The 22,590-nt window shown below is 46.8% G+C and overlaps 2 protein-coding genes across 5 annotated transcripts in view; one reads left to right on the forward strand and one right to left on the reverse strand.

Moving 5' to 3' along the window:
* Nucleotides 1-1,553, forward strand: part of HMGCS2 (3-hydroxy-3-methylglutaryl-CoA synthase 2) — a 28,341-nt gene extending 26,788 nt beyond the window's left edge. For all 4 annotated transcript variants that reach the window (XM_053247981.1, XM_053247983.1, XM_053247982.1 and 1 more), the window contains one exon: nucleotides 1,193-1,553. The gene's annotated coding sequence lies outside the window, so the exon portion shown is untranslated. The remainder of the gene's footprint in view (nucleotides 1-1,192) is intronic.
* A 1,970-nt stretch (nucleotides 1,554-3,523) lies between these two features.
* On the reverse strand, nucleotides 3,524-22,114 carry PHGDH (phosphoglycerate dehydrogenase). Its single transcript, XM_053247980.1, has 12 exons — nucleotides 21,896-22,114; nucleotides 14,825-14,976; nucleotides 11,229-11,294; nucleotides 9,316-9,370; nucleotides 9,118-9,216; nucleotides 8,840-8,972; nucleotides 8,465-8,613; nucleotides 7,688-7,840; nucleotides 6,799-6,931; nucleotides 5,532-5,659; nucleotides 4,902-5,109; nucleotides 3,524-3,776 (listed from the first exon to the last, which is right to left on the reverse strand). Exons 1-12 carry the CDS (start codon nucleotides 22,034-22,036, stop codon nucleotides 3,622-3,624), a joined length of 1,572 nt encoding a protein of 523 aa, XP_053103955.1. The 5' UTR covers nucleotides 22,037-22,114; the 3' UTR covers nucleotides 3,524-3,621.
* Between the last annotated feature and the right edge of the window lie 476 nt (nucleotides 22,115-22,590).

Genomic DNA, 22,590 nt, shown 5'->3' on the forward strand with positions numbered 1-22,590 from the left:
CAGGAGCAGGTGTTTTCTATTCCTTCCTTCAGGACTGATAAAGTGTGGCCAGAAATTATGACAAGGCCAAGAAGGGTCTTTGACCGTTTTTCCCTTTGTTTTTAGCACTTTAGCACGTATGGTCTTTTTCTCTCTCTCACTTTCTGCAAACAGCACAGCACCTGCTTCTTAAGCATTGCCCCAAACTTAAACCATTCGTTTGTGAGTCATGCTGAAGAGAAAAGGAGCCAGTCTCTAGGAGCAGGGCTCTGAGGAAAGGGCCACTCAGAGCAGAGGACTGTTCACTTGCCCTCTTGTCCACGCTATCTTAGATGGGGGCTAGAAGACCTGCAGTCTCCACCCCGACCCCCAGCTGTCTCTTCATCACTGTGATCTCTGAGCCATTTGATGCTTTGGGCATTATTCCCAGGACTGAGCTGAATGTACTCCAACTGCAAACAGCACTCTAATTGGACAGTTTTTCAGGGAGAGATTCTGTGAACAGGAGTAAAGTGTTTCTTCTTTACTTCACTTATTGCTGGCAGCAACTACCTTCCCTGCTTGGCATCCTTCTTTCTTGTTACCCACAAGACATGAGTGAGCAAATATTTGCCTTTAGTCATGATGACACTTTGTAACCAATGAGATTTGAGTGCACAAGTCAAATCAGAGTGAGGGCAATGCTTCCTGCTCTTACCAATATCTACCCTTGGAGATAAAAGAGAAAAGGATGCTCAGAAGGAGAGGCGAGTTCTGCTGCCTCCAGAACCACAGATAAGTGGAGGAGGAGTGCAAAGCATGAGCTGGGGTGGGGTGGGGGAGTCCCTTTCTTGAAACTTGCACATACTCTGTTGAGCCAAAATGTTTTCAGTCGTGAAAGCGGCCAGATAAAAAAGCCAGTGGTTTCAGGCTTCAGTTCTGAATGACTTCGAATGCACGATCAGATATGGTCAATGGTCTAGTGTCTCCAAGGCAAGTAGCCAGAGCAGGACACCTCTATTCTATAGCAGGGGTTCCTAACCTGTGGTCCCCTAGATCTTGCTGAACTACAGTACCCATAATTCCCAGCCATTGGGAAATAGCCAGAGGTTGGGAACCCCTGGTTTATAGCACATGTAATGACTCTAGTGGATCGTAGAGGATGGCAGCATCCACTGTTATCCCTCTTGAAGAACTCGGGAGTTAACCAGACCTTTTTTCTGTTCCTACATAGACTTACTGAGACTTATTGACAGAGCCTGAAGTACTGGCTTTACCATCAAGCAGCACAGCAAACCACTTCAAAGCACTTTTGAAAAGGGCTGCTGAATTTCAAACACACAAGGACTCTTACTCTTGTTTGCTGACAGGGAGCTGCTTTACCAACTTCTCTCTCTGAACTTTATGCAACTGATTGATTTGCGAGTTACTTCCAGGTTCCCTCTGCTGAAGACATCTGCTTCTTTCCATTGTGGACTATATATTTTGCTGATTGATGAAAGGTTTGTTTGGGTATTACAAGGATTTTAGCACTCTGTCAATTCAAGCTAGAGCTACAAATTAAAGTCTTCGGCCAATCTAGCACAACATCCACAGTAAGGCACAGAGTTTCTCATTTGGCAATGCACAGTCCACACAGCTTCCCCTCAAGGCTGCCTTTTGGTGGTGGTCATTTCTCAGCAATTGTATTGGGATATTTTGTTCCTGGGAGAATGTGGTTTTTGCCATAGACAGCAGAAGAATGCTGTGGTGATTGCTGTGTGGAATAGGGTACCATGAACACCTGTTGTTTCCAGTGTGAACAGTTCTGAGCAGCACAACAAAAATGCTACTATTTCTCTTGCCTTGGATGAGCAAAAACCTTGAATGAGCAGAATCCAGGGTTTTGTTGAGGCAAGAGTTTGAACAACTGTTGCCCACTGTCCAATTTACCAGTTTGGGGCAAGATGCTGAATGTGTGGTGACCTCTTAACTCCAGGTAGTTTGGGATGAAACTGATTTAGAGCCATTCAAGTGGATTCTGACTCTGTTTTGGGACCAAAAACATCTGTATTTAGCCCAATTTTTCGAAAGTCCTTTGGGTTCAGAATGGCCAATATGCCATTGAAAAAGCCTACCACTACAATAAAAATTGTCAAAAAATAAGCATTGATAGCTTTCATGAGAATTAGCCCATCCACACAAATTTTTAAAGAAGTACTCTAAATGTTTGGGTTGAGACAGTGGCCTAGTTCTGAAGTGGAAAGACCATGTTTGGGCTGAACCACTTCAGATTGCAAGTAAGGCCTTATTTGACCAGATGTTCCTCCATACAAAAATGCATTCCCTAGAACTCTTCTCCTCAACTTGTGGGGCTAGTATGAAAAACTAGACTGCCACATAGCATTGCAGAGTGTGGTGGATTTTGACAGCAGATTCCTGGGTTCAAAGCCCTTCTTGGGCATGAAGCTCACTGGGAAGCCTTGAAAAATTGCTATCATGTTGTCATCAGTCCCTGAATCCCCCCTTGCCCCCACACTAGGAGAAGCTGAGCCAGCATCCTCATCTCACTCCGAGGGCATGCCCTGCCTGAGTTATCTGACTTAGAGGAGTTCACCAAAGACCTGCTGGTTGTACAGGAGACGGTGTTGCCAGAGCCAGCGCTTAAAGAATTGGGCAAGACCCCTTTAAAGAATAGCGCCTTTCTAGGGAATGGGATGGTGCCAATGCACCCTGCCTAAGCAGCCACCATAAGAGGCAACAGTCTGCTGCAAGACTTTGCTAAAGCAACACTGTCTTAACTGCTTTTCAACCAAAGTTCCCTAAGTGGTTTACATAGAAAAATAATAGATAAGATGGATCCTTGTCCCCAAAGGGCTCACTATTTAAAACGGAACATAAGGTAGACACCAGCAACAGCCACTGGAGTGATGCTGTGGTGGCGTTGGATAGGGCCAGTTGCTCTCCCCTTGCATAGCGTAATGGTTAGAGTGTTGGATTAAGACTGGGAAGACCCAGGTTTGAATCTCCAGCAACCATGAAACTCACTGGGTGTCTCTGGGCCAGTCATGTATCTCTCAGCCTAACCAACCTCACAGGATTGCTGTGAAGATGAGCTCAGAGGAAGAGCAGGAAATAAATGTTAAAAAATAAAATAAAATGAATATAAGAGAATTGCCACTTTAAAAGGTGCCTCTTTGCTCAGTTAGCAGGGTCTAACACTGCAGTACCCAGCCCTGCCAGTTGTCTGTGATCCAGGGCTCACATGGAGACCCAGGCTCAGCCTGGAATAGGATAGATTGTCATGAAGATAAATGCCCAAGTGGTCTGCTGTAAGCACCCTGGGAGGAGAGGGAGAGCACAGATGACAAATAGCTGTCCAGGGTATGATGGGAGTTCCATAGTGCATAGTGTGATAGCATGGTACTCTCAATTAATATGAGGCAACAACTCTCAGCAAATGTCTTACAGGTCACTTGAGCATCACTACACTATGCAAACATGTGAATAAATCTTTTCCACTTCTTTATACCTCTTGGGCAAGAGGACAATATTCCTTGTGGCTCAAGTATGTACCAGGCAGAACTCCTTGCAAATCTCTTTATTGGAATGTGTAACATTTATATCAGGGACATTTGCTTCCATTGCAATGGGATCAGGTCCTGCCAGATTGTCCATCAGAGCTTAAAGGGTAACCTGAACAGCCTCTGCCACATGTGGCTTCAGTTCCTGCAAGCTTGGTAGAGCAGAAGAGAGACTCGTGACACTCCATTCCTCCCCAGTCAGGATGCTGGAACGGTGATATGACAACAGCTCGGCTTTGGCCTTCCCCAACAGACCTGCAAACAGAACACCACTCATTCAACATCTCTTAAAAGATTGGAATGGTAAGTTCTGGCCACAGATTTCACAAGTGTGCCAGTTCTGCCCTACCCAAACAACTTCAGTATCAGTGTGAAATTAGATCTAGCACCATGTTTGGGTTGCAGCTATTGGTACATAGTAGCACCATATGCCTTGTCAGGGCACTTCTGCATAACTATGGATGGAATTTAACACAAGCTCAGTCATCTTCCTTTGGGGGTTCTATCAAGATTTCAGCTAACTGAGCAACCTAAATTTCTCCCTACTAACAGAGGCAATTTTCCTACTTTAGTGCCATAGCGATTTTCTTCCCACAGGGGCCCTGCATCTATTCCTATACCTGAAGATCACACTGGAATTAGATCTCTATCTTGGGGGGGTGGGGAGGCTTCAGACACCTCCTCATTCAGCCCCTTTCAGGAGCTTTAAAGTTCCTGTTTACCTTGCCTTGGAGTCATTTCCCCTTAACCTATCCAAACCCTCATCTACTTCTCAAGCCCAGCATGCACAGGAAAAGCTATGACCATGTCCTGCCCAACTCCTCCCAAAGCTGAATCTTTCTCAGGACACCCACCGGGTGAAGTCTGGACTCCAGGCATCTCAGCAGCAGCACAAGAGTGCTGCAGCAGCAAACCCAGGAAGAAGGTTACAATATTTTTGCAACTATAACCCGCATGCAAGTATAACCCACAGCTGATCGCCAGTTATGTTAAAAACAAAACAAAACCCTTTGCATTTGCTTTGAATTATCTACTTCTCTTAAATAAGTACAGATAGCAGCTGAACGCCAATTATGTTAAAAAAGCCTTTGTATACCCTACACCAGTTTAACTCATCCTCCTAGGCAAAATCTTGTATATTCATGAAAACACAGTAGCAGCAGCAGAGCAGAGTTGCTGGCATTGGAACAGCAACCTGAGGGCAGCAAGAGCTCATTCCCAGGAGCACAGCCCTGCGGAAAGTGCACTTCTGTCAAAAAGAAATGGGACTGGCAGTTAGGAGAACGCTTCTTTCCCCAGCTCCAGTTCAGAGAAAAGGATTTTTCTAGTGCTAATTGCTAGGTTCTAGCTTGTAAGGGTAAAGCGGAATCTTCTCCTTACCAATGATAGTTGGTAACAGACTGGGCTTAGACCTGTAGAACAGCAGAGTGCCAGTGAGAGGAACAGGGTGATTGAAGACTGCTCCATTGAGTTCACGCAGGACAGCAACATCGCCTTGCACCGAACCAGTAAGCATGCAGGTTCCTGCAGAAAGCTGCAGTAGTCCCTCTTCACTACCCAGGGCCCTGTCATTGTGGGTGGTGGTGATCTGCAAGGAAACAGTCACAGTGATGCCTTCCATCCAAGAGAGCTGCTTCCGAGTTCCTTCTTCCAGACTCAACCTGACAACAACACCCCAGACTCAGCAGGATCCTGAGCTCTTGCCTAGCATGGAAAACAGAGGCAGAGGACCAGCAAAGTCTGGCGTGGGCACAGATCCTCTCTGAGAGCAAAAGTAGCAATAGCACACCAGGTTCAACATGTGCAGCTTCATATCTCTAGGCAGCTCCATATTTCTGGGGGAAAGCTGCATCTCTTGCATTTCTACCTGCAAGAAAAAAGGAGGCAGCTTCTCCTGTACAGACCTGCAGAACAGCCTAAAAAAACACCACACTGGGTGAACTTCCTGCTGTGTTAATGCCTCCAAATAAACTGGTCTTTGGACTGGTGTGGGTGAGTGGGTCCACATACCTTCAGCCCAGCCTCCTGTGCCAGGAGCAGCCCATTCACCAGATTCACGGTCTTCTGTGCAGTTTCCTTAAGGAGCCCCATGGCCACTGCAGGAATCAGGTAACTGCCAGCCTTCTGCAAGGTCGAGCCTAGTGAGCAGCACAGGTGTGTTGTTTCAGTCCAACTGCCCCCAAGCATGACATTGCCTTTTCTCCTCTCACAGTCAGAAAACTGGCACCCATGAAGAGACTGGAGACTCTGAGCTAGGGCTAAATGAGAACCAGCCACCCCCAGACAGGTTCACACATGTTGCAGTACATTCTTGGTAGGGACCATGAAACCAACCGTTGAACTGCCTCCCTTGTGTGCCACACTCTCGCCATCCCTGTGCCTCTGGCGAAGCCAAGTATGACAGAGCCGTCGTCTAGGGTTGCCCGCCTTTCTCTCCCCCTGCCATGCCATCCCCTCCTGTCTTTTTAACAGAAGTCTTAACACTGACGTTTATCAGGTGAAACTTTTCTCATGTCTGGGGAAAAACATTTACTTGCTGAATTGACAGGCTGCTTTTGAAAGGTAGCAGGGCCAGTAAAAGCAGACAGCCCTAGCAGCATGTACTGCTGAAGAATGACCTGACCTCTTCCTGCAGGCACCTCTGTATTCACAGAGCATTTTGTTCTCTCTCCTCCACATTAGTTAGTGCCAGCTAGGACCGATTACTATAGTTACAGGCTGATGTTCACTTAGCATCATCAGCAGATAAGGTCTTGTGTAAAAACCCTAGTGTCAATAACCAGTCCCCTGCCAAAGGCCTTGCAATCTTGACAAAAGAGCAATAAGAATGAAGGCTAAATCACACCCAACTCACAGGAAAAAGACGAGTCTCTGCCATGGTCTAGGATGAAAGAGAAGTTGCAGGGAGGAAGGATGCTTTTCCAGGCAGAGGGAGGCGTACTGATAGACAGGGCAAAGGCCAGAGTGGAGTAAGAAGCAGAGAGGGGCAGTTGCAGGAAGACAGGAATGAGTCTGATCAGAGTGAGAAGGTAAGTAAGAAGGGCTCTGTGTGAGCACGGAATGTGGGACTGGATGGAGAATTCAGTGAGACCTTGGAAAAGAATGTCTGCAGCTTGCAAATTTCAGCTTTTCTTTGCAGAGGATTTTTTTTAGAACGCAGAGTACACACAGTCCTGAAAAGGGGGAGATGAGCAAAGGCAGAAGGGCAAAGAGCTTTCTGTGCCAAAATACAGTATCTGAAGCCCAAGTGCTACTGCTGCTGGATCTCTCATCTCACCATGGGTGACAACCTGCACGCCTCCATTCACTTGCTGGGTCAGTGCACGCAGCACAATGCCCAGAGTTCTAGCCAATGCAATCCATGGCTTTGTATGAGAAGCATATGCACTGCCGAGAGCTTGCCCATTTACCTGAGGGAAGGGAAAATACAAGCATAAGATTGCTTGCAGGAAGTCTGGCCCATAACAAAGATAAATCTTTTGCTTCAGTTATCTGTTTCACAGTGATTGAACATCAAGTCCTGTTGAACACACACATCTTCAGGTTGGGATTTCTCTGTTCCAAGCTCCAACCTTCTTCCTTCCTGTAAATCCTAACCCACCCCCAAGAGGGGCCTTTGAAGAAAAGGCTATGTTTTAGCATTGATCACCCTCCCCACCCCACTTTGAAATCTGAGCTATCAATCTCACCTTTGTGCTGAACAGTTTCATGGCCACTGTCATTTCCCAAACAATGATATTGACAGACAATGCAAAAATTGAACTTGCTGGATCAAAATAGGACGCTTTACAGAGCCAGGCTGCAAATGTAGCCCTCTACAATACAACCACGTTCCTTTACAAGCTAGCTTGGTTGTGTTGCACAAGGCTTTGCTTTATCTATCAAGCTCCATTCTTAATAAACCTTAAAAAACCTGAGCTGATAGAACTTTGCAAGACCTCAGGTATTTTTCAAATTAAGATAAACTTTGATAAATTAGACCTGCCATTTAGCTCAAGTTAAAATTCTTAAGGACAAACATTGCAGAAGATGCTTAGCAAATATATAGAAATGGACTAGACAGACTTAAGCTAACATTAAAACATTTTTGCAGATTATAGCTATTCTATAAAATTCACAATCTGTTAACAATAGATTGACAAAAGCAACTTAGGAGAAGGACTCACAGTGCCAGCCAGTGCCCTACCCTGGACCAAGTCCACTATTTGCATGGCGATCTCTCTGCCGCAGCGGCTCTGAGCTTCTTTAGTGCTGGCACCCAGATGGGGGCAGCTGATAACATTGGGATGGTTTACCAAGTCCTTGTCTTTGGGTGGCTCCTGGAAGGGGCAGGAACAGCCAAGCGAGTTACCAAGACCTGCATTTTCTTTACAAGACCATAACTGAAGAATTTAATTCTTCAGGTCACCACATTCTCAGCCCCATGTTATGCCAAACTAGACACAATCTCCCTGCCAAACGCTGCAAACTGAAACAGTCAGACTAGTTTTGGGAAACCAATGGGGAACGAATAGATGCTGGAGTCACAGAGCAAGACATGGCCTAGAGCACTCTCTCAATTCCTTTCTCTGTGCAGCAGAAGCAATGCAGGGCTTGTGGAGCCTTTCTGTCACAATGCTGAGAAGCAAGGGCCAGAGCACTTTCCAGATATCCTGGCTTCTGCCACTCAGAATGCTTCCGTCCTCTGGAGCTATTCCTCCACAAGCCTCTTCCTGCCCTGCTTGTGGCACACTAAAGCCTGGATCATGAACGCTGACCTCTGCAAAGAGAATGAGTAGGCAGCCATGCCCTATGGCAGGTGACGGGCCTAAGAAGTGAGCCCTTTCCAAGTTAAAGCTCTAACAGCCAAGCAAAAGTGAACGGGGCTGACACATGAGGTTCCTCTCCATCCCACCCCCCACAACAGTTCATAGGAAAAAATCTGAAGTGTCAGAAAGCCTTACCTCTGTGAAAACATCTAAGGCTGCTCCCCCACACTGGCCAGACTGGAGAGCCCGAAGAAGGGCCCCCTCATCTACAATGCCCCCTCGGGCACAGTTGATCACCTGGACCCCACGTCGGCACTGAGCAAAAGTAGTGTCATTTAGCAGCCCTAGAAAGGTGACAGCAGTGAGAGCGGAGAACTCACAGACCTGACTCCATATCTATTCCAGCCACAGCACTCCTCCCAGGCAGTCCCCATTAACCAAGAGTGTTTTGCAGAGAGTTTCACAACAGTATGCCTTCAACCTTCCTTGCATGCACATGAGCACACGCACATACCCACACAGCCCCTGCAAAGAACCTCAGGCAGGGCAGATCGAAGAAGAAGCCCCTACCTGTGGTGGAAGGCAGAAGTGGGGTGTGGACTGTGATGAAGTCACATAGTGGCCAGATGCGTTCCAAAGGCAGCTGTTCAACGCCAAAAGCAGCAGACTCCTCGGGAGTGATGATAGGGTCATAGCCTATGGTCTAATGGCAGAAGCGGTACAGTTCTTGAATGAAGCTGGAAGTCCCTCTTGTCCAAGGAGGAGGGTCACAGCAAACCAACTGTCCAGAGCAACAGAGGAGGGCAGTCAAAGCAGTCTCCTCCAGTCCCTGTGAAGGGTCACCTTACCTTCATACCAAAAGACTGCATCCGGATGGCCACTTCTCGTCCAATCCTGCCCAGGCCTAGGATACCCAGTGTCTTCCCTTGAAGCTCCATCCCCATGAACTAGGGCAGAAGGCACACACGGATGTGGGTGAAATTCTTGATGAGCAGGTGGCCCCCCACCTTGCACCTCACCTCAGTGATGAAGCACCAGCTTCTTACCTTCTTGCGATCCCATTTCCCAGCCTTCATGGAAGCTGCAGCCTGTGGGATTTGCCTGAAATGACATAGGAACATAGGAAGCTACCTTATATAGAATCAGGCCATTGGTCCATCAAGCTCAGTATTGTCTACACTGACTGGCAGCAGCTCTCCAAGGTTTCAGGCAGGAGCCTTTTCCAGCCCCACCTGGAGATGCTGCCAGGGATTGAACCTGGGACCTTCTGCATGCAAAGCAGGTGCTCAACCACCGAGCTACAGTCCATCCCCCCAATGCAATGAACTATCTCCATTTCAGCAGGTCCCACCAGGGGTCCAAGTCTATAGCAAAGGTGCTATCTGCACAGCTCCTTCTTGGCATGCTGGCTCTGAAGATCCAAAACATTCTTCCTAAATAAATTTGTTTGTTTGGTTTAAAATATTTATACCCTGCTGCTTGTGGCGGCTCACAACAATAAAATAGATACAGTATAAAATAAAACTAATAAAATTAAGCAAACAAGTTAAAAGTCAGGCTAAAACCACTATCAGAATTAAGTTTCAAATTAAAAGTTATTTTAGAAGCCAAAAATAAGAATTAGAAAAACGAAATAACCAAAGATGGAACATTAAAAAGCCTCTTTAAAAAGATATGTTTTTAGTTGTTTTTTAAAAACACGGAGGGAGGGAGCATGGTGGAGCTCTCCAGGGAGGGTGTTCCAAAGCCGAGGAGCCACAACTGAAAAGGCCCTGTCTCTAATCCCTGTCAATCAGTTCTCTGTTAGTGGTGTGGCCATGAACATGGCCTGAGATGATGAGTGGAGGGCCCTGGCAGGTTTGTATGGGCGAATGTGGTCTGACAGGTACCCCAGTCCCAAGCTGTGTAGAGCTTTAAAGGTCAAGACCAGCACCTTGAATCTAGTCTGGAAGCAGACTGGTAACCAATGAAGCTGCCACAGGATGGGTGTGACACTCATGAAGCAACTTGCACTTCCTAGTGCTTTATCTGCCAAAAGATGGCTTATCTCCAAGACATTACACTTCAAAGGGCCTTAAGCTGTGTGTCCAGTGGAGGGCAGGAGGCTGCAAGCGGCCTGAGTGATTGACTTTCCAGAGCAGGCCTCGAGAGCTGGATGAAGGAGGCCCTTGACCAACATCCTTTTGCTTTAGGAGACTTTGTCAGGATTTGGTGTCGAGAGACAAGGCTGGGTCAAGCAAAGGGTCAAGAGTGGAACTAACCAAGGGTGGTTTTGTGTGTGTGTGTGTAAGTAAATGACCACTTCCGGTAGGGCAGAGCAACTACAGGAGGGGGTGATTCTCAATGATGATGTGACAGCAGGATCTGGGTGCTTGCTGAACTCTTCCAAGCATGACTTGTCCCCATAGCTAAGCAGGGTCTGCCCTGGTTGCATATGAATGGGAGACTTAATGTGTGAGCACTGCAAGATATTCCCCTCAGGGGATGGAGCCGCTCTGGGAAGAGCAGAAGGTTTCAAGTTCCCTCCCTGGCTTCTCCAAGAGAGGGCTGAGAGAGATTCCTGCCTGCAACCTTGGAGAAGCTGCTGCCAATCTCTGAAGACAATACTGAGCTAGATAGACCAATGGTCTGACTCAGTATATGGCAGTTTCCTATGTTCCCCTACACCTGCTGCCACTCCCACCCACCCAGATTCCAGGCGGGTGGTTCTTAAGGGCACATCTCCTGCAGCAGCTTGGAGGCATGGTCTTCAGCAGAAAGGCAACTGGCAGAAGGAAGGTTTAAGCTGCTTTTCCCCTAAAAGAAGTGGCTGCCCTGGTTTTCTTAGAATGTGTAGCTGGAAGAGCTGCAAGGTATTCCCAAGCTCTTTGCGCCAGGGAGAAAAATGCCGTTACAGTTCAATACAATGCAGCATGTGCTGCTGGGAAGTTCCGTTTCCCCCAGATAATGTGTCACTTACCTGGCCAAACTCATGATCATCCCACATGTCAGCTCTGCTGCACTGAGGCTGTTGCCAGTGGGTGTGCTGAGGAGCAGGAGAGGGAGAGAGGGAGAGGGAGAGAGAATTGGATTTCACACCAGGCAGAAGCCATTGTCAATTGCTTTTTTAAAGCTTTTTTTAAAGCGAGAGGGTTGATGGACCCAGGCAGCTCGATGGACCCAAGGCTGCCATGCCAAAAGCTGTGCACTAGGACCCACTTTCAAGGTGCAGTCATTCAGTGATCAGGAAAAAGCACTCTGAACATACTCCAAAACCCCTTTTTGTCTACATTTATGCTCCAGGATCATAGCAGGGCATTACAAATGGGTTCTGGAGACACATGTGTTGAGTAGGAAGAACATAAATGCTCCCGAGGGGGCTCCAGAAGAGTCATGCTCCCTCACTTGAGATTCTTCACCCCTGGAGAAGCAACTGCACCAGCAAGACATTACTTATGGCGTATCCTTAGGGAAGCTTCCTGGGCTCTTAGGCCTTTGTGCTGATGCAGAGTCAAATGTCTGGAAAACATCCCGAGGAAAAGAGCCAGTTAACTCTCCTCAAACTATGCCTGCATAAATGACCATGCATTTAATCCCCCAAATAACTATCATGCCTGAGCTATTCACTACAGACAAAATGATACTTCTATCAGATTTGTACAGCACCCCAAACTTTCATCTCTGGGCGGTTAACAATAACATAAAACAAGTTAAAAAACATATACAAAAACTAAAAATGATTTAACAATTTAAAAATAAACCAGAAATTAAAACCTGAAAATTTAGGAAGCTGAGAAAGCTTATTCAGGAAGCTGAGAAAGTATTTGCTTTTTTACAGCTTAAAAAACAACAACATAAAGTAGAATACAGAAATCAACAATAAAACAACAAGGTCGTGCACACGACCACGGGGAGGCAGGCTCCTGCCTGCCTCCCAGCACACTATCTCCATCCCTGTCGAGGTGCTGATGCTCGCTACAGTGACTGGCAGAGCATGGAGCCGGAGGAGGAAGTCCTCTGGCATCCCTCAATGCATCGGACCAGGAGTGCAGTGCTTTGAGGGATCCTTCTTCAGCCAGGCACTCTTGCTGCCCGGCTCAATGTATGCCAGTTAAGCACAACCCCAGTGCTGGGTTTAAAGGCACGCTCATGCCCTTAACCCTGGCTATAAGGCCAGGGTTAAAAGTAGGGCTAGGCAAGGTGGCAGCACCAGGATCGGCCTCAACCCTGGCGCTGCACACAAGCAGCCTAACCCAGGCTGTGCTGGGTTAGGCTGCCCATGAGAACAGCCTTAACATGTTGATTTGTTTTTCTAGCACAAGGAGCTTCTGTTCCTCTGAGGCACAACAGTTTGTTTCTCCCCAGCTCTGACAGAAGGCAGGCTTCTCCACTGGGTCAATGGTCCATTAACCATTCAACATCAAGCTGAAATTGAGACTGGCAACCTTTGTTGCCGCCCCCTCCATGCCTTTAAATATATATTGATCTGTGATAGTTCAACATGTCTTTCAACCCTTGGAACAACTTAGGGTAGGTCGTTTTTTGTTTAGCCTACCAAGGTGGAGTTGATTAATCAGTTGGTTTACTGATTAAAAAACTTTTGACAGATAAAAAGGGGCCTACAAGTTGCTAGGGAGCATTTTTTAAAGTGACATTTGTTCTTAATATGAATACTTAACAGAGTAACCTCTTCCACACTAGGGCCCTTTAGCTTTGCTGAGGCATTGCTCTTTTGCAATACAGGATGATATCCCCATTAAAATCTCACAGTGTCCATCCCCAAAGCAAAATCAAATGCCTTCTGTTGAAGTGACAGGAAAGGCATAATTTGGTGAGTTAACAACAAAAAATATGAGTGCAATTCTGCTCTTGCACACTAAGCAAAGCAATCTCTCTCTCCCTCTCCCTCTCTCTCTCTCCAAAACTCAGGCAAGGGGCTGAGGAAATTCCAAAGGTTAGAGAAGATCCTTGCAAAAAGAGGCAGAAGTATAACAACTGTTCCTAGAAGCAGTGCTGCAAGGACAAGACAAGAGTCAAAATTCCCCACTGAACTCTTCACTGGAGGCAGATTGATAATCTCCCTTGCTTGTGCTAAAGTCTGGGAAATCTCCTGTGATCTTCTCCTACTTTTGCAATACATTTGTTAAAAGTTTATTTCCGTTGTTTTGTAAGAGCAGAAGAGTATTTCTAACAAATAAAACAAGAAATTTAGTTCTGCAAGTGACCCCTTTTCACAAGACTGAGATTTCTGAAGCATCTGCTGCCCACCCACCTCCAACTCAGCTCTCCTCAATACTAAGGTCCTGAAACAAACCTTTGGAACCATTAAAAAAATTGTTACTGCACTTTGTTTTCCTGCAAAAAGGAAGTGTTGTGAACTGTAAGCAAAACTGAAGAAGGGACATAATGGCAGAAGTGAAAGCAGATCCATACTGCTTTGCCATCCAGAAATGGAAGATCAGTGCTGCAGTTCCATACAAATAAAGAAAACCACCACAAATCAGATCTGAATAAGAGACAGGGTCAACAGGGAAACATTGGATTGCAATGGTCTTACAATGATGAAAGCTTTGATTCTCTGCAATAACCATGTAGGTTCCAGAGAAAAGGGCCAGTATAGAAGTGTCATCTTAGAGCCATTCTTCCTTGCTCACACAAGAGGGAATGCCTCTATCAGTTAATTGATTAAATCTCGTATGATTAATCAGCTTCAATTTCTTCAAGTGGATGGCAGCCAGAAAAGGCTATACCTCACTACCAATTACACTGTCAGGTCTGCCCTCACAATAAACCTATGGAAATGTACTTGAAATTATAAGACCTATATTGACAAAGAAAAGCAGGCCTGAATCTGAACTCAAGAGCCCCAATCTGAACTCAAGAAGCCCCTTCCTGTATTACCCTCCCTCCCGTAATTAATTCTTCTTGAATTGCTGCTCTTAGTTAATTAAACTTCTTGGGTCAGTCAAAACTCTCCTTCAGGAATGGAGCCTGGAATGGGAGCAGTGTTACCTCTAATTTTTTTCATCTGTGCCCAAAATGAGTTTTGTTCTGGGTGGCAGTATCAAGGCAGTGTGTGCACACGTGCATTCAGAGTGGGTCCTTCCTGATTCAACCTGAGCAGGATCTAAATCTGAGCAGGGGGAGAACAACTGGCCCTATCCAACCCCAACACAGCATCCCTCCAGTGGCTGTTGCTGGTGTCTATCTTATGTTTCTTTTTAGATTGTGAGCCCTTTGGGGTCAGGGAGCCATCTTTATTTATTTATTCATTCTTATTTCTCTGTATAAACCACTTTGGGAATATTTGTTGAAAAGTGGTATATAAATATCAGTAGTAGTAGTATTAACTGAGCGGACATCACAAAACATGTGTGCACATATGCACAAGTTATAGGGAACACTGAATGGGAGACAGATTATAGAAGACTCCGGTCTTATGCAGCACTTTCTCTTCAGCCTGTGGCCCAGGCAACAGGAGGTTGTTGGCCCCATCATCAATTACAGTGCCGCCCCAGCTCTTCTCTCATCTTGGATACTCATATGCCCTAGCAGAAAGGAAGTCTGTCACCTTACTTCATGACCAGGATCCCTTTCCTCGTAGCAGCTTCCACATCCACGTTGTCAACACCAGTGCCAGCCCTCCCGATGACCTGCAGCTTCTCAGCAGCATCAATGATGTCTGCAGTCACTTTTGTTGCTGAGCGTACAATGAGCCCATCACAGTCCTAAAAGAATCAGAATCAAAGTGAATCAAGTGCCACCCAGAGACCTGGAAAGGCAGGCAGAGTCTAACGTCTTATTACAGTTCCTAAAAGGCTTTCCCTCACTTTCAGAAGTCTGTAACGTTCCCTGATGTCCCTGCTAGTGAGAGACTGAGCTGGAGGACAAACAGGATTTAAAGAACTGAAATGTTGGGGTGGCCAGTAATCCAAATGTTGTACTGAGCTAATAAAAGCTAGATGCTGTGTAAACTATAAGTGCTATGCACATTCAGACAGATTACAGTATACTGTACAGTACAAAGTAGCTTGTTTCATAGTATTATGCTATTTTGCATAATTTCTGGTTTTGCAATCACTGATAAGAGCATGGAGCTATGCAGGGCACTGATGCTCTGCTTGTGATAACTGAAAATCTTATTCATACACCTCTCCCCCCACAAGAATTCAGCAGGCATTGCCTACCCATATTAACCATACATTTGCAACCATAAGGGCTAGAATCTTGCTTTTATTTATTTATTTTTAAATGAAAGCAAGCTAAGATTCTTCAAAAACTGAATTCTGTACTAAACTCTGCAAGGGGTTGCCTCTGATGACTCTCCAGACACTTCAACTGCTCTAAAACCTGGCATCCTATCTCTCAAGAGGAACTGGCCACCAGCTCCACACTGCATCAGCAAACCATGGTCAACTCTACACTGGCTTCCTATCACCTTCCAGGCTCCATTCAAGACACTGCTTTTACCTGGCGAGGTCTCAGTTTCTTAGGACCCAAAGAAACTCCCTCCTCCCCATCTTGATCGGGCAAGGCCTTCTGTGAACCACTTTCAGACACCACGAAAGTGCAAAGCTGTGCCACTAATGGCACGCTCCACAATTGTGGAACTCCTCTTTCTCCTGAAAATCTCACTTTTCAGTTGGGGTGGATTCTCTTGGTGTCAGAGAATTAGTATGTAGTGTGTGCACAGAGGTGCACCTAAGTAATTTTGAAGCCTGGGCCTAAAGGCCTTTGGAGCTTCCCACCACCACTGTGAGTCAAGCATCATCCCCCTACACATACACACACGGTGATACACACAGTATTTTTAACATGTGGGTTCTTGAGGGCACATACAGCAACTGAACTCACAATAATATAAGAATATAAAACAGGTGTATTTATACAAATATGCATTAGCGGAAACATTTCAACATGCAACTTAACATATTCCCACCCCACATATTTCTTTCCCCACTCCTCCCTCTGTCTCTAAAGCAGAGGTCATGCTCAGCCTCCAGGCACAGATCACAGTCCCGCTCCGGATTCCGTCAGTGTGGGCCAGTGGCGTGGCGCAGTGACCACACCACCCAGGACAGACTAAAGAGGATTTGGGGGGGCCCAGTTGGTGTGGAGGCCCTGGACTTCCCCCCGGAAGTCCAGGAGTAAGAGTGCTTCTGTTTGTCCAAGTGCACACCCACACACACCCAGTCTTTGCAGTATGGGTTCAGGTTGACTCCTCATTTCAATGAACACATTTACAAGGAATATTCTTCTCCTTGAAGCTGGGAGAAAGCAGGAGCAGGGCTGAGGGAGGAGTTTTTCGCCAACTTGGCCTAAGGGACAACAGTGAGAACTGCTGAGCTGACACACTAGAAGGGAGATGTAGCTACCCCTTGAGCTAATTATCTAATTTTAGTTCCACAAAAGTGAGCTAAAAGAAATCAGACAGGTGGAGGCACGTTTCTTTCCTGCTTCACCAACTCTCAGACTAAGATTAAGCTAGTGATCCAAACAAGCAGAGTTGGAGAACAAGGAAAGACAGCAATTCATGTGATCAGGGAAGCCCAATCACATTTCATCATCCAACAGTCCCCCCACTACCACCTTCTGTAGTGGGCCTGAGATCTTCTCCCTTCTAGTGGTTCTCCCAAGAAGACTTTCCAGGTGAGAACAGAAATGGGAGATTCTCAGAAAAAATAACCAAGCAACAAAAAAAGGGGAGGGGGGTCAGGAGCAAGGAAAGAAGCCTATGTGAAGAACACACATGTAAGTAAGTAAAACTTTATTTCGGTCATAGACCAGCAATACAACAATATAAAACAAATAAGATGATGATGATGATGATGATGATAATAATATAAAATCAGACTACATTTATATGCACTTGGCATATTATATAACAATATTTGGCCTGTTATATAACAATATTTGGCCACAATATGAATAACGTCCGAATTAGGATTGGTGAGTAGATAGTTCAAATAAAAATCATCTCCACGACCCGTAAAATTAGTCAAAAGTGGGGCAATTAGTTGGCATCTTATGTCTCTGTAATAATCACAATACAGAAGAACATGAGCAGTTGTTTCAATGTTACCAGATCCACAAGAGCATAATCTTAATGCATATGGTATACCCTGGAATCCCCCATGGAGTACAGCTGTTGGGAGAGTATTTACACGGGCAAGTGTTAGAGCTCGTCTAAATTATGGAATTAGGATGCTACTTAAATATGTAGCAGGCTTGAGCTCGATGCTCTGACTTCCTATGTAAATGTTACTCGATAACTTTGCATATTCCATCTGCAACTCCATGTCATGGATACGTTGCACAATTGTTCTTCTAGCCTGATCGAAACCTAATCTAATAAAATCATCTTGAGAGAATCCATATAATAGTAATTTGTTTGTGACTGCCAATTTCCATTTGGATTTAAAAGAGTCTTCCAGAATTAAATGTACTAGGCCAACTTTTGTGAAAACCAATTTTAACCAGTAAAGTATAATAGATCTCCAATAACATGATTTGACTCTAACCAGACCCACCTCCCTTCTAATGACAATATTTGAAACACAGCACGGCAACTGTAATATAGTTCTTATGAACTTAGTTTGAAGTGTTTCTAGCAGAGCAAAATTACTAAATGGGCCCAATTGTACACCATACATAATCTGAGGATACACTTTGGCCAATAGTAGTTTTATTGCAACAGGGACGTACGAAGCTCCCCGTGAGAAATGAAATGATTTGATTAGATTCATTGATAATTGGGTGCTCTGAATAATATAGCAATAGCAATAGCAATAGCAATAGCAATAGCACTTACATTTATGTACCGCTCTATAGCCGGAGCTCTCTAAGCGGTTTACAATGATTTAGCATATTGCCCCCAACATTCTGGGTACTCATTTTACCGACCTCGGAAGGATGGAAGGCTGAGTCAACCTTGAGTCCCTGGTCAGGATCGAACTTGTAACCTTCTGGTTACAGGGTGGCAGTTTTTACCACTGCGCCACCAGGGGCTCTAATATGTTTTTGATGCACAATACAGGAGCCAGATGAATGGAATACAACGCCTAAGTATTTATAAGATTGAACTTGTTCAATAGTATTTCCGTTCATGTGCCAAGTATATTTCTTTGGCCATTTAGTAAACACTAAAACTTTTGTCTTTTGGTGGTGAAGAACACACTTGCTTTTTATTTACCAATATTTGCAAGAGGAACCATGGGCACAATTTAGCAAGGCATTCTGCTACATAAGCCTCATGGAAATGAATGGGATCAGCATAAACGTTGGTACAATGAGGCTGGCACAGGATAACTTCCTGATGGATTCCATCCATCTTACAGAAATGATTAAATTTAGTAGAAAACTTGATGTTTTTCAAAGTGATGATTGAGATTATTCTACTGCACAGAGAGAAAAGAGGACAGGGAGTGTTCCTTGCTGTCCCAAGAAAATGAACAAAGTCAGAGCCAGCAGTAACCCAAATCCTACCTAGTCTAACCCCCTTCATCAAAGGGGGGTGGGGACCTACCATGCATGTAGCTACAACCATATTTAGTTAATACTAGAAATGGCCATCTGTGATTTGTGTTAAGAGAGATCTGTGTTAATATACTCCTGCACAAGCGGAGATTACAAACAGACAAGGGTACAGTTCAGATGATACTTTGTCAATCCAAGCCATGAGCACACACATGCTTCTCCCCTCTTGGTATCCCCCCTCTTTCCTTAATTCAGGGCTGCACAACTTTAGCTCTTCAACTATTGTGGGCTGAACAGCCCTCCTCCAAAAGAAACACATGCTGTGGCAACCAACTTGTGTATTTCCCCCCAGTTTTTTCTTCCTCTTGGGGGCAATGCTTCAAGCTGCCCCCAAAGAATTAAAAAGTGGAAGAGCGTGAGTAGCAGCTATTCTGGCCAATAACAGGAGAGGAAGCTACAGCAAAGGGGAGGAAGGGCTGGAGTAAGCTCCCCGATTCAAAGGAAATCAGCTTTCCCTGAAAATTTGAGCTTAGGCACCTAGTCTGCAGCAGCTTGGACACCCAAGAGCAGAGGGGAAGACTTCTGCCTCAGTCTGAGGGGATAGAAGCCAGTGTGGCGGAGAGCAGAATGCAGGGCCTCAGCGACTGGCAACTGAGCTGATCCCTTAGGCAAAGCTCAGTCACCAAGACAGGAGTCTTCCCTTCGGCTTTTCTCTGCTCTGGCTTGGGTGTCCATGCTGCTGCAGATTAAGCAGGGGTGGGGGGCTGTCGGTGACTGGCTCCCCTCCACCCCACTAGCTCCAGTACCCATCATACACTACAGAATTGGCAGCAGCAGCTCCTTTACCCAATAAGAGGGAAAGGAGCTGCCACCACTTCTGCTGAGGGCCCATTCAGACCTGGCCCACTGCAGAAGCCAAGCCACTCAAAACAGCCATCCCTGAAGGCAGTGGTAGTCCCAAGTAATACTTGCAAAAATCAGCCAGTAGAAGCTGGAGATATGCATCTATGCTTGCAAAAAACAGTTCTGGATTTTTAGTCTACTATCCTTAAAGAAAGTAAGCTTTTGAGATCATCCAGCTTTCTTTCTGTGTGTCCCTCTATCAACTTCGCAATGCCTGGACTGATTTGAAGCAAATTTGGTACAGTTGCAGAGACACATAGGGACACCTCAATGATATTGTTTATGATGATGATATCCACCCCAGTTCAAGATGGTGAACAAATGAATATTTGAGGTTGAAGTGGACTAACTTGTGAAGATAGAAATTATCAATTACGATTGTAGTGAAAGGAAAGTAGGCAGATTAGTTCTTACTAGAACTTCTTGTTCTGAAATGTATCAAAATTAAACACTTAAAGGAGACTCAAACATGTAGCCATAATTGGTTATACTACTCCCAATTTTACTAGAAAATGGAAAACTGACACATATGATCAGAAATGTGGGGGGGCTCTCAAATGGCTAAGCTGCAGATGCTCTTCCCCTGCTAAATGCAAGAGAACCACTACTTTTAAAAAGGCATCCTTTTGCCCAGTTAGCAGGGTGTGCCAACTTTCTGGGCATCCTAGAAGCACCTTAAACATTTTGAGTACTATGTTTTAAAGGAAAGTGTACCAAAGTCTCTTCACATTTTTTGAGGAACTGGGACCTCTTCCTAACCATTTCAATGCTCACCCCTCTTCAATGAACTCCGTGTGTGTGTGTGTGTGTGTGTGTGTGTGTGTGTGTGTGTGTGTGACAACAGCCAGTTCCCAACAAGGTCTCTCTCAGTCACACTCCAGTATCACTAGCGAGCCAGGCTGTGACTATGGAACTGGCAAGGGGTGTGTGCAGACACAGGTAGACTCAGTTGGCAAGGTCTCCCATTGAGTTCTGCAAAACGTAGCTGTCATGTGAGGGACAACATCTGAGCCACCTACAGACATCCCACAAGAAATTGGGGCTGATTCAGCCCCCACCCCAGTGGTGGTCCTGAGCACACATCTAACTTCGCTTTATGGGGGAAAGTGTCACCCTTGGGGCAGGGGTGTCTTAACAGCTTAACTTTATGGAGGAAAGTGTCACCCTTGGAGCAGGGGTGCCCTTTCATGAGGTGCGGTGGTTGCCTGAGGCGGCAGATTACTGGGGTGCCAGCAAGGCAGTAAGGTGTTCCCTGCCAACAGCAGAGCAGCTTTTGGGCCATGCTTTTCAAGATGGTCTCTCCTCACACTCTTGGCAAAACTTGCAAGAAGTATGAAGAGAGAAAAGGAGTCTGCTGGCAGCCTTCCTTCCTTTCAAGCCCCCTGTGCCACTTTCAAAGCTTGCAAGGGGCTGGTTGTGAAAAGAGAGAAAAGGGAGGCCTGCTGGCCAAGCATGCATGGGGCCAAGCAGCCTCAGGTGCTGCAATACCTTGGGCCACCACCCCAACCTTGTAGGGGACACAGTTGCCAAGAAAGAAGGCCAACTTGGCAGATGCACGGAGAGATAAAGGTCCTCCCCAACCCCATCAGTGCGACTCCTGCAATGGGTGTGCCCCCTTTAGGCTGGCATCTTCCTAGCCTCAATGGCAAGGACGAGCACGTTCAGTGCTTGCGCCTTCGCTTCACGATTAAACCGCAGTCTCGGTTGCTGCGTCTCTCTTGTCCCCGACAGTTTGTCTCCCCCCCACCACCACCACAAACAGCTTCGGGAGGTTACGACTTTGAGAGGCATAAAGCGGGGCTGGAGGGGGTTGGGTGGGGAGAGGGGGCTGCTTGTGCCTCTCCCCTTTGGCCCTCGTCCCCTTCGAAATCGCGCACCAGATGCTTTTCTTCCCGCAGACCGCAAGCGAAGAGGCTCCTAAGGTACCACTTGAGGGGCGACACTCTCTTCCTGTGGGGCTGGTGGGCTGCTGCTTTTCGGGTCGACTGAGACGTGGGGGCGGGGCGGGGGGAAGCAGGGGCTGTTGACGGGGAGGTTTCTGGATCCTTCCCAGGGGGGCTCCACGTTGCCTGGCTGAAGCCCTTGTCGAGAGAAAGCCCCCCCTTCTCGCCTCCGGCTGGCAGCAATGAGGCGGGCCGGGGAGGGGGGTTCCGCCTGGAGGTGCGTGGGAGGCTTACGCTGGCCAGCGCGCCCCCGCTCGGCTGCCCTCCTAGCTGCAAGCGCCTTGCTGCCGCAGAAGCCGGATGGTCATCCAGCACTTGGTCTCACCTTGATCTCAGCCAGCAGCTGCTCCTTGCTGAGGCCGCTCTTCTCCAGGACGCCGATGCCAGCCCCTTGCAGGATCTCCTTGCAACAGGGGTCCAGGCTGTCGCTGATGAGCACTTTGCTCAGAGCTGCTGCTGGTGCCATCCTCCCCGGCGGGCCTGTTGCTTCCTTCGCAGCGCGCCTGGCTGAGCCGAACTCTTTCGGGCGAGAGAAAGAGCGAGAACTGCCCTTCCAGCGCGCGATAAGGGGGCTGCCTTCCCTGGTTTCTTTCATTCCATTGGAGCAGAGGGCCGAGATCCCACCCCCTCCTCCACCGCCCCCTATTTTCCCCGCCCCCGCCTTGGGAATGTTCCCAGGCAGCACCCGAATCCCGTCCTTGGCTCCGACGTTCGCCCCACCGCTTGGTCGCCGCAGGGAAGGTAGCGGCGGCGGCGCTCCAGTCTGCCCACCTTGCAAGAGTTTGCCCCCTTTCTGATAAGCAACAGGCCTGCCTTCCTCCACTTTCCCCGCTGGGTGCAGCGGCCTGACTGCACTTCCCAAAAGGCACACTTCGAGAGACTGAAGAAGAAGGCGCTCGGTTGAGCAGCTGCCTGTCAAGTGTGGCCACCGCCGCTGCCTCCTTTGGTGGGTGTTTGGAAGGGGCCAATGGCGCGGTTGGCTCTGCACGTGGCGTCGGGTGAGGCTTAATCCCAACTGCA

This window comes from Hemicordylus capensis, chromosome 4 (assembly GCF_027244095.1).
Source record: "Hemicordylus capensis ecotype Gifberg chromosome 4, rHemCap1.1.pri, whole genome shotgun sequence".
In the NCBI taxonomy this organism is placed as follows: domain Eukaryota; kingdom Metazoa; phylum Chordata; class Lepidosauria; order Squamata; family Cordylidae; genus Hemicordylus; species Hemicordylus capensis.